General features: G+C 39.6%; 1 protein-coding gene across 1 annotated transcript in view; it reads right to left on the minus strand.

The window, feature by feature from the left end:
- LOC139751937 (uncharacterized) overlaps positions 1-16,234 on the minus strand; it is an 82,802-nt gene that overhangs the window by 43,189 nt on the left and 23,379 nt on the right. The window contains exons 9-13 of the mRNA XM_071667640.1: positions 14,484-14,630; positions 13,796-14,105; positions 9,228-9,405; positions 5,944-6,048; positions 1,192-1,296 (exon numbers count right to left, since the gene is read on the minus strand). Of these exons, the coding sequence (XP_071523741.1) occupies positions 1,192-1,296; positions 5,944-6,048; positions 9,228-9,405; positions 13,796-14,105; positions 14,484-14,630 (845 nt within the window). The remainder of the gene's footprint in view (positions 1-1,191; positions 1,297-5,943; positions 6,049-9,227; positions 9,406-13,795; positions 14,106-14,483; positions 14,631-16,234) is intronic.

Below are 16,234 nucleotides of genomic sequence, written 5' to 3' on the forward strand. Positions count from 1 at the left end.
ATTATATGGTTGGGAGGCATGGACTATAGATGGGATTATATGGAGGAGGGTGGATGTGCTGGAAATGAAGTGTTTGAGGACAATCTGTGGTGTGAGGTGGTTTGATTGAGTAAGTAATGAAAGGGTGAGAGGGATTTGTGGAAATAAAATAAGTGTGGTCGAGAGAGCAGATGAGGGTGTGTTGAGATGGTTTGGACATGTGGAAAGAATGAGTGAGGAAAGATTGACGAAGAGGATATATGTGTCAGAGGTGGAGGGATGAAGAGGCGAGAGATCAAACTGGAGGGGGAAGCATGGAGTGAAAAAGATTTTGAGTGATTGGGGCCTCAAAATATAGGAGGGTGAAAGGCATGCAAGGAATAGAATGAATTGGAATGATGCGGTATACCAGGGTCAATGTGATGTCAATGAAGTGAACCAGGGCATGTGAAAAGTATGGGATAAGCCATGGAAAGGTCTGTGAGGCCTGGATGTGGATAGGGAGCTGTGGTTTTGGTGCATTACACATGACAGCTAGAGACTGAGTGTGAATGAATGAGGCTTTTTTTTGTCTGTTTTCCTAGCGCTACCTCGCTGAAGCTGGGGGTAGCGATGCTGTTTCCTGTGGGGCGGGGTAGTGCTAGGAATGGATGATGGCAAGCAAGTATGAATATGTACATGTGTATATATGTATATGTCTGTGTATGTGTATGTATATATTCATTTATCTTATTTATCATACTTAATTGCCGTCTCCTGTGTCAGCGAGGTAGCACAAGGAAACAGATGAGGAATGTCCCAATCCACCCACATACACATGTATGTACATAAACGCCCATACACACACATATACATACATATACAAACACAGACATATACATATATACACATGTACATATTCATGCTTGCTGACTTCACCCATTCCTGACGCCACCCCACCACACATGAAATAGCATCCCCCCTCCATATACAAATGTATGTATGTATATGTGAGTGTACGGGCATTCATGTGTATATATGTGTATATGAGTGGATGGGCCATTCTTCGTCTGTTCCCTGGCACTACCTCACTGATGTGGGAAACAGCGATTAAGTATAATAAGTAAATAAATAAAATCTAAAATATATAAATCAAAAGTTTCAAGGAAACACTGGTAAAATACCAAATAATTTAACATCTAATAAAACTATCATTTAACTGTCCAAACTCACCAGGGCTCAAGCTATTACTGGAAACATCACTCGACTGCTGTCGGCCATTATTAGCAGTTCTTGAAGTCATGGATGTAGGTGGTGGATCACTGTGTCGATTACGCTCTGATAATGAGTTTAGAGTGAGTACATAAATCATTTTAAGGAATTAAGTGTATTCATTATTAATGAATATATTCTGCAGTATTAAAGTTTTTGCAATTCCTCTTGACATCTACGAAATATTACTGATACATTGTTTTCAAGAAAACACTGATATCAGTGTCCTCACTTAGATTTTGCAACATGCATATTAATCATCCTGACTTACAGGGCAAATGATTTCCACAAGGATATCCTACCTACCCAAACTTGACAAAAGCCTTCTCGAGCAATAATTGTTCCAATGATAGTCAACTACAACCCCCAAAAATGTGTACCAACCCTTGGTTGTTATTTTCCCTAAAGTTAGGCAGTTTGAAGCATGGTCCTGTGCTGGATATAAGTCAGGATGCACACAAGAGACAAGGTAAGTTTTAGCAAAGAGAGAAAAAAAACACCGGGCACTAAAACAGAACTAAAGTCACTACTCCCCTCCTGTTGCCATGCCTGGCACCATTATCAGACAAAAGTATGTATTTAAACATTCAAGATACCAAAATCCATAATTTTTATCATACAAGTTTGCCAGTTCAGCATTAGTGAGGTAGTGCCATGAACAAATGACCACATTTGCTTACATCCATTATCCAGTTCTTTCTGTAACTAAATTTTTTTTTTTTATCTAATTCTATGGTATCATCATAATCTCTTCTCATGTGTGCTCACCTCTCCTGCATTAGTAAGATACTAACATAATGAGGGTATAAATGGTGGCATGAAAACTGGCCTGATAAAGATTTTTGTAGAAACAACAGTAAAAACAGTGTATACCCACTATATGTCCTCTCGCATCAAGATTAAAAGTAAACGATTCTTTTAACTTTATGATGCTATATATATGTTTTATAATAAAGAAACTATGAAAAAGGTAGAAAAGAGAAGACAGAGTGGTGGCTGTGGTGAGCTTGGGTTGAGGAGGCACTCAGGGTGTCATTGTGAATGGCTTGGTGAAATGAGAATCAGTGAAAGCCTTGCACTAAATGAAGTATGGCAAAGTGGCTGGACTGGATGGAACTGTAGCTGAATTTCAAAAGAAATGGAGTGGCAAGTTACTAACTGGTTAGTTAGGTTCTTCAATGTATGTATGGCCAAAGGTAATATGCCTGAGGACTTGCAGAATGTAGCACACTGGCCTTATATAAATGCAAGGGGATGAAAGTGACTGCACGGAAAAAAAGAGTAATGCATCTGTTGAGTATAACCAGTTTATTGTATGGTAGAGTGTAACTAAATAAAGAGTTATGAGCCTGTTGAGCATAACCAGTAAAATGTAAGGGGAAGAGTAACTGAGAGATGGTGACAAGCACTCATCAACACACTGAGGTAGCAGCAATGTGGCTTAGGAGTAGCAGAGAATGAGTGGACCAGGTGTTAGCTTTGAAAGTTTTTATAAGAAATATTTACAGAAAGAGATGAATTAATATCTGGTTTTCATGGCCCTGCAGAAAATTTAACATATCAGTGACTGAGATGCCTTGTGAATGGTGTAATGAATATAATGAGTGGGAAAAAATCTACTAATTGCAGTGAGGAGTCTTTATCAGGAGAGTCTGGTAAGTGTGCCAGTAAGAAGGCTGGAGGGTGAGTGGTTCCACATGAAGGGAGGTTTTCATCATGTGTGTGTTATACTACTATGGACAGGGTGGCAAGGGAAGTAAATGCTAGGGGCTTGCAGATGAGGGTGGCTTTACAACATGCTAGGGGTAACCCCACCCCTAGCATGAGTTAGATATCTGCTGTTTGCATATGGCATGGCCTTTCATGGTAGAATCCAGAGAGAAACTGCATAAGCTGGTGTCTAAGTTTGGTAGAGTGCAGTAAAGGAGAAAGTTGAGAGGTAAAATGAACAATATAAACTTAATAAAGTACAGAAAAGATTGTGGGGGAGGGATTAGCCAGACAGGACAGTGTGAGTATGTTTGAATGGGGAGAATCAACAGATAGAAGTGGGACCACAGGATCAGAAGTAAGTTAAAGGGCTTAGTGTATTGAGGAGTATGCAGAAGGAAAGTTCAATGTCTGTTATGGTAAAGATGGGTATGTTTGGAGGTAAAATAATCCTGACAGTGGGGTATGGATGCAAGTCTTGAACCATGAATGCAAAAGAATGGAAGAGACTGGAGGCACTGGAAACAAAATGCCAGAGGACAATAGGAAATGTCATTAAGGCATGATGATCACGTTAGGCATGACAGTGAAGAGCAAAATATAGCAATTGGCCCAGTCTGATGGTGAAAACTGACATTGAGGTGCTGGTATGGATTGGACACATGGAGAGGATGAGCAAAGAAAGACTGACTAAAATTATCTCCTTGTCAAAAGTGGAAAGACCAAGGTGGAAGGGGATACTGACTGGGAGATGAAAAGATAAAGAGAAAAAGCCTTTGATGTATCAAGGACTAATTATTCTGAAGGCATGAGAAGCAAAACTGGGATAGAATGAACTGGAATCATGTGGCATTGGGGGGGTGATGGGTGGGGGCTGTGGATGGTGTAGTGCATTATACATGATAGCTACAGTGGATCTGAGCAAAAGAAACCTATTCCTGGTGCTACCTTAATAAAGGAGGAAATGACAAACAAGAATAAAAAATAAAATGTAAACAACATAATTTCAATACCAAACATATAACTTTCAATATACTACAGGCTCAGCATCCCTAATCCAAAAATTTGAAATCCAAAACTTTGTGAGCAGCAACATTATGTTACAAGTGGAAAATTCCACACCTAAACACATTATTTTTTCATTTTATTAATGGTATTTCATATCTTTTTTACTGTTAAGTACTTTTGTGTGAATAAGTGTACGACTGAAGTGATGCCAAACAATCACAAACTGTCCACATGGGCTGCTGAGATCGTGACACCTTAGCTTTCTGATGGTTCAGTTACACAAACTTTGTTTCATGGGAAAAATCATTAAAAACACTGTACAAACTACCTTCAGGCTTTGTGTATAAAGTTTATATGAAACTGGTAAATTATATGGGAGGGTATTGATTGAGAGGGTGAAGGCATGTACAGAGCATCAGATTGGAGAAGAGCAGTGTGGTTTTAGAAGTGGTAGAGGATGTGTGGATCAGGTGTTTGCTTTGAAGAATGTATGTGAGAAATACTTAGAAAAGCAAATGGATTTGTATGTAGCATTTATGGATCTGGAGAAGGCATAGGATAGAGTTGATAGAGATGCTCTGTGGAAGGTATTAAGAATATATGGTGTGGGAGGCAAGTTGTTAGAAGCAGTGAAAAGTTCTTATCGAGGATGTAAGGCATGTGTACGTGTAGGAAGAGAGGAAAGTGATTGGTTCTCAGTGAATGTAGGTTTGCGGCAGGGGTGTGTGATGTCTCCACGGTTGTTTAATTTGTTTATGGATGGGGTTGTTAGGGAGGTGAATGCAAGAGTTTTGGAAAGAGGGGCAAGTATGAAGTCTGTTGGGGATGAGAGAGCTTGGGAAGTGAGTCAGTTGTTGTTCGCTGATGATACAGCGCTGGTGGCTGATTCATGTGAGAAACTGCAGAAGCTGGTGACTGAGTTTGGTAAAGTGTGTGAAAGAAGAAAGTTAAGAGTAAATGTGAATAAGAGCAAGGTTATTAGGTACAGTAGGGTTGAGGGTCAAGTCAATTGGGAGGTGAGTTTGAATGGAGAAAAACTGGAGGAAGTAAAGTGTTTTAGATATCTGGGAGTGGATCTGGCAGCGGATGGAACCATGGAAGCGGAAGTGGATCATAGGATGGGGGAGGGGGCGAAAATTCTGGGAGCCTTGAAGAATGTGTGGAAGTCGAGAACATTATCTCGGAAAGCAAAAATGGGTATGTTTGAAGGAATAGTGGTTCCAACAATGTTGTATGGTTGCGAGGCGTGGGCTATGGATAGAGTGGTGCGCAGGAGGATGGATGTGCTGGAAATGAGATGTTTGAGGACAATGTGTGGTGTGAGGTGGTTTGATCGAGTAAGTAACGTAAGGGTAAGAGAGATGTGTGGAAATAAAAAGAGCGTGGTTGAGAGAGCAGAAGAGGGTGTTTTGAAATGGTTTGGGCACATGGAGAGAATGAGTGAGGAAAGATTGACCAAGAGGATATATGTGTCGGAGGTGGAGGGAACGAGGAGAAGAGGGAGACCAAATTGGAGGTGGAAAGATGGAGTGAAAAAGATTTTGTGTGATCGGGGCCTGAACATGCAGGAGGGTGAAAGGATGGCAAGGAATAGAGTGAATTGGAGCGATGTGGTATACCGGGGTTGACGTGCTGTCAGTGGATTGAATCAGGGCATGTGAAGCGTCTGGGGTAAACCATGGAAAGCTGTGTAGGTATGTATATTTGCGTGTGTGGACGTATGTATATACATGTGTATGGGGGTGGGTTGGGCCATTTCTTTCGTCTGTTTCCTTGCGCTACCTCGCAAAGGCAGGAGACAGCAGCAAAAAAAAAAAAAAAAAAAAAAAAAAAAAAAAAGGATTTTGTGTTTAGACTTGGGTTCCATCCCCAAGATATTTCATGTATATGCAAATGCTCAAAAGTCCAAAAAAATCCAAAATCTAAAACACTTCTGGTCCCAGGCATTTCCGATAAGGGATACTCAACCTGTATCATTTAGTCATTCGAACTCACCAGGGCACAAGCTATTATTGTGCACATGTTTTGACTGCAGTGCAACCATATTTGCAATTCTTGAAGCTAATGAAGTAGTTGGTGGACCAGCACGTCGATAACGCTCTGGTGATGAGTTTAGCATGAGAACATAAACATTTTACAGAATACATGGAAGTCAATATAAATACCTAAATTCCACAGCACTAAAAATCCAGCAACTTTTTCTGACATAAATGCTTTTACCTGTATCAATAGCAGGATAGCATATGCAAAATTTTACTCAAAATTTACTTCAGAAGGATTACTAATCTTCATATATTTACTGAGATTTCACAGGATTCATACTAATTACCCTGTTCTATCCAGGCATCTGAACTTTCATATGGACATTCTGACTACCCCAACTTCTTAAGTGCTTCCTCTAGCAATGCTCTCACTGCAGGCATCTCTATCACAACCATAGAAAAATAATATGAAACCAATTCATTGCTATCCCCAACCCTACACAGGGGTATGTCAGAGCAAGATTTGATAATAGCTAAATGTCAGGCCACAAATATTCAAGTTTTTAATCATAAACACATTAGGACCTAAAATAAAACTCAAGTCACTACTTCTCTCCTAACGTTGCCAAACCTGGCATCATAACAGCTCACAAGCAGGTATCTATCTATCTATATCTCCAATGCCTGTTTCATCTGGAACTCCCTCAAAGGGGTGGCCACGGCAAGAGAGTCTCCATAAGTAAAGAACTCCAGTACCACTTCTTAGCCTTTAGTGCCTCACCCTTAACAGGCCACTAGCAAAGGGCAACTCTTGTGTAGTGTCTGCAGAGGCTTATACAGAGACAAGAGAAGGTATTTACGAATTTTGGGGAAATGAAAAACCTGTCATTTAAAATGTGCTAGGTCAAAGTTATTGGGAAAGACAAGAGAAGGTAGAGATTTCCAAAGCTTCCAGGTGTAGGGAAATAAACAATTAATAAAGTGGCCTACCATTGAATTACCAACAACCACACTGTAATCATGATGCAACAGCTTGCTGAGTAGTGCATGGTTTAGCTACTTGTGGAGGCACACAAACAGCCAGCTCTTAGGAGAAAAAACAAAAGTAATACCTACAGAACAGGGAAAGTAAACCAACACTGCTGTGCTGGGCAAGTGGGTTTTGAAGTTAGCCTAGAAGTGTTTTTAAGTTGGACTGCTTTTGACTTAACTCTGTCAGTTAGGATGCAGGGATATAACCACTGCACATGAGGGCAGTATTCCATACAAGGACAGATCAATCCTTAGCATAAATGGAGCAAATGTTTGGAAGAAATTTCAACATCTGAAAAGGAGTCCCAGTTTCTTAGAGGCAAACTTAGCTACTGTAGTGTGGGGTTTCCAGAAAAGCGTAGATGTAACAATAATATCATGTTAAATGAGTCAAGAGGTAGAATTACATATCTCTGACACCTGTTCCCACCTGGAACTCCCTCAAGTGGGTAGTCATGATAATAGAGTCTCTATAACTAGTACACTCCCTCTTAGCCTTTAAAGCCTCACACATAACAGGGCACTGGCAAAGAGCATCTCAGGTAAAGTGTTCACAGAGGTTCCTACCTGACGTTCCTACTGACTACTTTGACCTACTGATCCAGCCTAAATGTTCCGAACTACTGCTTCTATTACTCCTACCATCTTAACAAGGGGCCGGGTTAGCACATAATGCTCACTCAAGGAAAATCCAGAGTTAAGAATGAGCTATGTGAGTTAAGTCTCAAATGTTATGTATGACAAGAAGAGACTGAATGCATGTAGACAGAACGCCAGCAGTCCACATTTGGGAGAGGCAGAAAGAAAAGACAGCTACCAGGTTAGAGATAAGATAAATATTTACAATATGTAAGTTTACAAGTGCTTTATGTAACTAAAAGTCCTTTGATTATATTTTTTTTTTTTTTTTTATACCTCGTCGCTGTCTCCCGCGGTTGCGAGGTAGCGCAACATTCTAAATAGTATCAAGTTATATGGTACAATCTATGTCTTTGTACGTAGTAGTTGGTAGGCAGCCAACAACCAGGAAGGTATATTACCAGTACTACCCATCTGGGTATCAGGAGGGTTAGTGTTAGCGGCATAGTGAACTAGCACTTCACTGGTTGTCAAGTTGCACCTCCTCGGACCCAGGTAGTTGTCTCTTCTTTCTGCCTCACCTACATGTGGACTGCTGGCATTCTGTCCACAAACATACAATATATCTCTCCCTGTCACACACAACACTTGACAACACTTAACTCACACAGCTTATTTTTTGTAACTCTAGATCTTCCTGTGATGAGTGCTTTGTGCTACCCCTACACTTGGGCAAAATGGTAGATAGCACAAATAGGCAGGAACATTTAGGTAGGACTATTAGGTAGAAACATTAGATATAACTATTAGGTAGAAGCAGTTGGTAGGAACAGTAGGGAGAAGTAATCAGTAGGAACATTAGGTAGAAGCCTCTATAAACACTGTACAAGACTGGCCCTCTGCCAGTGGTCTTTTAGGGTGAGGCATGAAAGGCTAAGTAGCAGCACTGCAGTTCACTAGTTATGGATACTCTTTTGCCATGGCCACCCCACTGAGAAAGTTCCTGAAGAGAACAAGCATCAGAGATATGATAGAATAAATAGAGTGAAGTCACTTTTTTCATTATGTGCTCACCCTTTCTGCCTTGGCATAGTACCATTGTAATGTAAGTATAAACAAGAGCATGTACATGGTAAGTATTTCATGTGGATACAACTATGAAAGAAGTCAGTACTCACTAAATATCTGCTTATGTCAAGATTCAAAACTGTTACATGGAAAAAAAAGCTGCATGTGCCACCCTCCAAGATGACAAAATTAATATAATCCATACAGATACATGGGAAATGGTTGAAAAAAAAAGATAAAAACAAGAAAGACTAAATACTGTATATTCATTTGAGTAATGGGTACAAGTTAAAGTGACTTTTAAGACTACATTCTAATATTTTGTGAAAACCTTACATGAAATCACTAAAACTGGTACGCTAGGATCAAAGGTCTTACTAACGACATAACATTTTCCAAGTATCAAACTGAAGAAAACTTCACATTAAAATCATGATTAATTATCATCACATCTTACATGCATGCAATCATTACAGGTGATAAAAAAGGTATGGAAAATAACAACAGTTTTGTTATATCATCATATGATTCACTGACCACATTCATCATCTCCAAAAATTCATTATGCTTTAGCCAATCAAAATATGATGGAGCATCAACAACTTTGAAGTTGCTTGCCTGGTGGAGAAGGTGGATCATCTTCATGATCTAATGAGACAGATGAGGTAGCAGATGATGATGTGGATGAAGAGGGAGGACAGACACTGAGATAGCCACGCAGTCGAAGCTCTTGTTGTTCTAACGCCTCTTGCCTCACCCGTAACTGCTGCTGAAGACGTTTAAAGTAACGCAACATCTGAGAATGTTACATATACTGTACAATGGATCAAATGGATTAAAATCTATTTACTTCAGTAATATATCAAGCACTAAATCTAGGAATATGAAAATGAGGGGAACAAACAAGAAATGCATGCATAGGCTATTAACTGGCACATGAGTTTCTTATCAATTTGAATCATCTACACAGAGTACCTGAGTAAACACTCTGCTAATTCGGACACTGGTGATTACAAATATATGGTTTACGAAAAGGTGCACATGAAAGTATACTTGGGTGAGAGGGACTGGGGTCAATGGGAGTTCATGAATTAAGTATTAACTGAAAGGGATGTAAAGGAGCAGTTGCTGAATGTGAATGTGTTAAGGACAGCAGAGAAAATGTCTAATCATTTCTTGGTTCAGGCAAGTGTAGATGGTGATGGACTTAGGTAAACAGGAAATGATATGTGTGAAAAAAGTGGAACGTAAGCAAGCACGAAAACATCCAAGTTTCATCTCATCAAACATACCACCTATCTCTCCTTTTTTCATCATGGTTACAGCCACATATTCAGATACCCCCACCAGAGCCTTTGAGAAGAAATCGTCACTTGTCTCTTTCTTCTATTCCTGTTTTTGGAAAGGGTCCTTGTTAAGGATGTATGATGTTTTGCATCTGTTTATGGTTGAGGAGTGATTGGTAAACTGTAAAAGGTACAGAGTGAGGAGTGGATCTGTAGTATGCATGGGTAGAAGGCCATGGGAGATGAATCAGTTGCTGTTTGCAGATGACACAGCTCTGGTAGTAGACTCCAGGAAGAAACTCCAGAAGCTGATGACTGAGTTTAGGAACATGCATGGAAATTGGAATTAGGGTGTAAATGTGATCAAAAGTAAGATACTGAAGTGCAGCAGGGGTGAGACAGAACGGTCTTAATGTAAGTATGAATGGGAAGGACCTGGAGGAGGTGGAATGTTTTAAGCTACTAGGACTGGACATGGCAGTGGTTGGCACCATGGTGGATGAAGTGACTTGTAAGTTGAACGACGGCTTCCTAAGAGCATATGGAATGAGAGAATTAGCAATCGCTACGGCAAAGACGAATATTTTGGTCATATTTCTGCTAAACTTTCTCCTAAAATACCAAAACACAATTCCAGTTTCTACAGTTTCTCTCTGGAGTTTGCCATTAAAGCCAAGTTATCTGCAAACACTAACTACTTCACCACCCATCTGGAGAATATCAAAGACCAAACCCTCACTGTAAACAAATCACCCACTGTCGCCCCTTCCAAAAAGCACACATGCCTGACCCTCCACATAAAAACTCCTCACTATATTTAATAACTTTTCAGTCACTCCATATATTTGCAGCATCTTCCAAAAGGCCTCTGGCTTCCTTATCATATACTTTATTAAATGAAGTAACTAAGCTTTTTCATTTTTTCAGAATGACATTTTCATACATTACACTTACATCTGTAAACAAATTGACAGACACAACAAATCAGTTGATAGCTAAAAAGACAAAAGACAGCAAGAGTAGCCAGCAACTTTTGTCAACCACCAGTTGAAAATAACAATTCATCCCTTATATGTTTTACCTATCCATAACCAATGACCATACCACTAACCCTTCTTATCAAATATTCTACTGGGCCATGACACCTCTATATTTTCATCAAAATGATTCTGCTGAGTTACTCAACTGATATATCTAATATCTTAACTCTTTAAATCAACTGTTCCCTTACTTTCTCTGCTAAGATTAACTATTTCCTTACTTCCTTTATTATATAAAAAAAAAAAAGCAGACAATCTCTTCTTATTTGTTACCTAACTGTTCTTCAAGAATGATGGTCTCATACTCACTGAAATGAATTCGATCAAGTACTTCAGTATACAACCATCTTGCACTTTCAGTACTTAACTTCTACTTATTCATCCAGGTTCTTAGACCACTTGTTTACAAGTTTAATTCTTGCAGATGACACAGCTCTGGTGGTAGACTCCAGGAAGAAACTCCAGTTTAAGATATGTATTTCAGCTAATGCTATTTCTCTATTTCACCTACCATTCTATAAACACTAAAACATTTTCTGAAATGGCCAGACTTCCTTAAAAGCACCATTTCTTAACCCAGTAAAGCAAAAGAATCTATTTTCTTGCTTTAACTCTCGATACTCCTTCTATTATCATATCAACATACTTCTATCCAAGTAATTCTAACTTGAATACCTTAAGAACATCAACAGCACACAGTAAGTATGACAGCATCTATTTTGTGCCACTTAGATGGAATACATCACATATTCACTCATTCTTTTAATCAATACTATTACATTCATAAGTAGGAAACAAAATCAAATATGAAAGAATAAGTAATGTATGAATGCACTCTAGTTCATAATACAGTACTGGCACTACACATGATCAAAGTTTGCTCAAGGGCAAAATTCATCCAAATATACCAATTTTCCTCTACCAAAGTGGCCTTCTTTGACACACTGGAGCCAACCTGGCAACTTCATAATCCATTCAGTGGCATCAGGATACCAGCAACAATATTAAATGTATGACTCTTCTCCAAATTCACTTTTTAAAATCAACATAAAGTCATAGTACCTGCATTATCTTACCGTGCGTGTCTGGGTGCTGTCCTGACTGCCAGAAACTATTCGTACAATATGTTGTGGTTGTTCTGAATGTCCTTGATCAGGTGGTGGTGTTGGGAGTGAACCAATAGCAGCCCCAGCCCTAGGAATAGGGGTGGGTGCTCCTGGTTCTACAAAGCCTCGTGCTGGAGATATTCTCCCTTCTCCTACTGCTCCTCCTGAGGTACCATTTGTCCCCTGAAGAGTTGCAGACAGGGATGGAACCATAGGGGTTGAAGGAGTCACAGGGTGGAAGAAGGGTCTACAGTCTTGGGTGCAATAAGGAATATGTAGAAGATGTCAAAGTCTGAGTAATGATGGGTATAAATGAGGGCATAATAGTCCCAGGATCGTTGTATGGATGTGTGTTTTGGGCTGTGAATTCACACGAAAGGAAAAGGGTGCATGTGTTGGAAATGAAATCCCTGAAGAAGATAGAAGATATGTCATGTGAAACACACTGATTGTGTAAGGAATGATAGTGTTAAAGAGAGGCGTGGTAGTACTGAAGTCACACAAACAGGGCCAACTTCCTTTGGCCCCCATGGTTCCATCTGCTGCCTTGTCCAGTCCCAGGTACTTAAAACATTTCAGCTCCTTCAAGTCATCCCCATTCAAACTTACACTAAAACCATCCTGTCTCTCCCCCCCCCACCCCACCCCCTCCTCTGGAGTGAGAAGTTCTTCGGTAAGACTGTGCTCGCAGTGATACAGCCTCAACAAAGGTGACTTTTCATTTGCAGGCAGAGCCCAGCAACACCCCATGTTCATAGCTAGATGAACAGACAGACAATACAGCACAAGTAGCCACTAACTTTTGCCAATTACCAGCTGAAAAATGACAAACTAACCATCAAGTGGTTTAACTTCCGACAACCATCAATCATGATACTTTGAACCATCATCATCAAACTTTCACATGAATCCATATGGCCAAAACAACCCTGTACATCTTCATCCATGACTTCCTTACTAGATGCAACTAACATCATAACTCTTTACATAAGTGTTCTCTTACTGCCTTTACTATCAAACAAGTCATTAACCTCTCATTTTTTATCTAATGATCCTCAGAAAATGAAGGTCTCACACCTGATATGTAAATTCTGCATTCAGTTTCAAATTATTCATTCAAGTTCTAAATCTCAGAGTCTGTAATTTCCTTTCCATAATGTTACTAGTAACCTAGCTTAAATTTCTCTCAACTATTAATATTTTTCTATTATACTGCTCTTCTGACTCAAATAACACAGAAACATTCTATGACTAGCTACTTCCAAACTCCCAGCTTTTTTCAAAACAACCAATTCTGTCAAGCAAAAGAATCTTATACTTATTTGCATTAAGTCTCAACACCTTTCTATTACCAAAATCAACATACTTCTATTCACAAAATTTTGACTCTAAACAACACCATTAGCGAGGATCAACTGTGAAATCATCAGTTTTGTGCCACTAATAGTCGACTGCATCACATATTCATCCAATTTTTCTATACATACTATCAATAACAAGGAAGCAATCAAAGTCAAAAGGAAATAAGTAAAAAAGAATGCACCAAAGTTCATAATATATTGCAGGCACTTTACTTAAAAGCCACAATTTTTCACTTCACAAGTTTCCTTTAACAAATTGGCCCATCTATGAGAAACAGGAGCCAACCAGTCATCTTGTTCCATTCACTAACATCCAAATATCAGTAAAACTTTATACATCTCCTCCAAATTCACTTTAAAAAATCAAAATTCACATTACTGGCATAATCTTACCGTGCGTGTTTGGGTTCCATACTGATTGCCCGAAACTATTCGCACAATATGTCGTGGTTGCTCTTCTGAATGTCCCTGATCAGGTGGTGGTGTTGGGAGTGGACCAATAACAGCTCCGTCCCCAGGAGTAGGGGTGGGAGCTCCTGGCTCTACCAAGCCTTGTGTTGGGGATATTCTCCCTCCTACAGCTCCTCCTGAGGTACCATTTGTCCCCTGAAGAGGCGCACACTGTCCCGGAAGATGAAGACGTGTACGTATAGAGTGATGTCGAGGAATACGACGAAAGACACTGGGTGACATCATCCAAGATCTGTAAGGAATTTATTTTTAAAGTGGACCTTTGAAAAAACAAAATTCCAAAAACAATTTAAAAAACTACATGTGAATGTATCATTATGAAACATAAAATATTACTTCTCTTTTTATCTAACTGCCTTCCCTACTTATGTGAGATAGCATCAGAAATGAAAGAACAATGGCCTGATTTGTATGATTATCAATTTCCTTCTCACCTGATTCATGTTTAATGTGCTAGCTGTATGATTACAGTAAATTCATATCGTACTCTAATGTTTTCATTAAGGCTTTGCACCAGCATACTCAAACATGGCAATAAAATCAGGATAAAAGGAATACTGAAAGGATCTCTTGGAGTCTCACACAATGTAAGACACTTGAGTTAACTGACCTAGGAGAGTGTCGTGATTGCATTCTTGTCCCAAAAGGCCCCCTTGGTACTCGTGCTACAGATCTAGGAGAAGTTCTGGACCAGTGACGAATCAATGGCAAGGATGGGGGTCTAACATCAGGATCCTCTTCACCATTGCTTCCACCCCTGTGTGAGATTCATCATAAATGTGTTATACACTGACAAAACATAATTTGGATGAAGCTACACTGGAGCATGATATTAGATGATCTTTTTAATCCACACTGAAAAATCTTAGTTACAAATCGCATGAAATTCATAGCATGAATTCATAAAAACCTTAACATTTGTATCTACAAAACCGATGAAATTTAGCACAGAAAAGCACATTTATTCTTGTCAAGAATAGGCCTTTCATGGGCTCAACATCAGCCCTTCCTAAGAAAATTTTTGCAACAGACAATGGAGCTCCCATGTGTAATTACTGGCCAAAATTCTGAGTAAATTAATGCAACAAAATATAACACTGAATGTTTCATATGTATAAGACACAGAATGTGGAATATACAAGCTATACATGCTTAAGTTTGCATAGAAAAGCAGGAAAAGTGCAAAGGCTATGATGGTGATGGGCAAGTCAAGACATGGTTGAGATACATACAGTCCTACAACAAATGCCATGAAAATACATCACATATAGACGCACATACATGTCAGTTTTAGTTATGTCCTGTGAAGGTCCATTAAGCTGTGAAGGTCCATTAAGTAAACTGCACAGGTAAATGATAAACATGACCACCAAATTAATGAAGGCAAGCAAGTATGAATATGTACATGTGTACATATGTCTGTGTATGTACTCTTCGTCTGTTTCCTGGTGCTACCTCGGTGACACAGGAAACAACGATTAAGAATATCATAAAAATAATAAAAATAATAATAAAAAGATTTTGAGTGATTGGGGCCTGAACATGCAGGAGGGTGAAAGGCAGGCAAGGAATGGAGTGAATTGAATCGATGTGGTATACCGGGGTTGAAGTGCTGTCAGTGGATTGAATCAGGGCATATGAAGCGTCTGGGGTAAACCATGGAAAGTTGTGTGGGGCCTGGATGTGGAAAGGGAGCTGTGGTTTCGGGCATTATTGCATGACAGCTAGAGACTGAGTGTGAACGAATGGGGCCTTTGTTGTCTTTTCCTAGCGCTACCTCGCACACATGAGGGGGGAGGGGGATGGTATTCCATGTGTGGCGAGGTGGCAATGGGAATGAATAAAGGCAGACAGTGTGAATTGTGTGCATGGGTATATATGTATGTGTCTGTGTGTGTATATATATGTGTACATTGAGATGTATAGGTAAGTATATTTGTGTGTGTGGACGTGTATGTATATACATGTGTATGGGGGTGGGTTGGGCCATTTCTTTCGTCTGTTTCCTTGTGCTACCTCGCAAACGCGGGAGATAGTGACAAAGCAAAATAAATAAATAAATAAAAAATATAATAAAAAGAGTGTTGTTAAGAGAGCAGAAAAGGGTGTATTGAAATGGTTTGGTCACATGGAGAGAATGAGAGAGGAAAGATTGACAAAGAGGATATATGTGTCAGAGGTGGAGGGAATGAGAAGAAGTGGGAGACCAAACTGGAGGTGGAAGGATGGAGTGAAAAAGATTTTGAATGATCGGGGCCTGAACATACAGGAGGGTGAAAGGCCTGCAAGGAAAAGAGTGAATTGGAACGATGTGGTATACCGGGGTTGATGTGTTGTCAATGGATTGAACAAGGCCATGTG

Source organism: Panulirus ornatus, chromosome 12 (genome assembly GCF_036320965.1).
Source record: "Panulirus ornatus isolate Po-2019 chromosome 12, ASM3632096v1, whole genome shotgun sequence".
In the NCBI taxonomy this organism is placed as follows: Eukaryota; Metazoa; Arthropoda; class Malacostraca; order Decapoda; family Palinuridae; genus Panulirus; species Panulirus ornatus.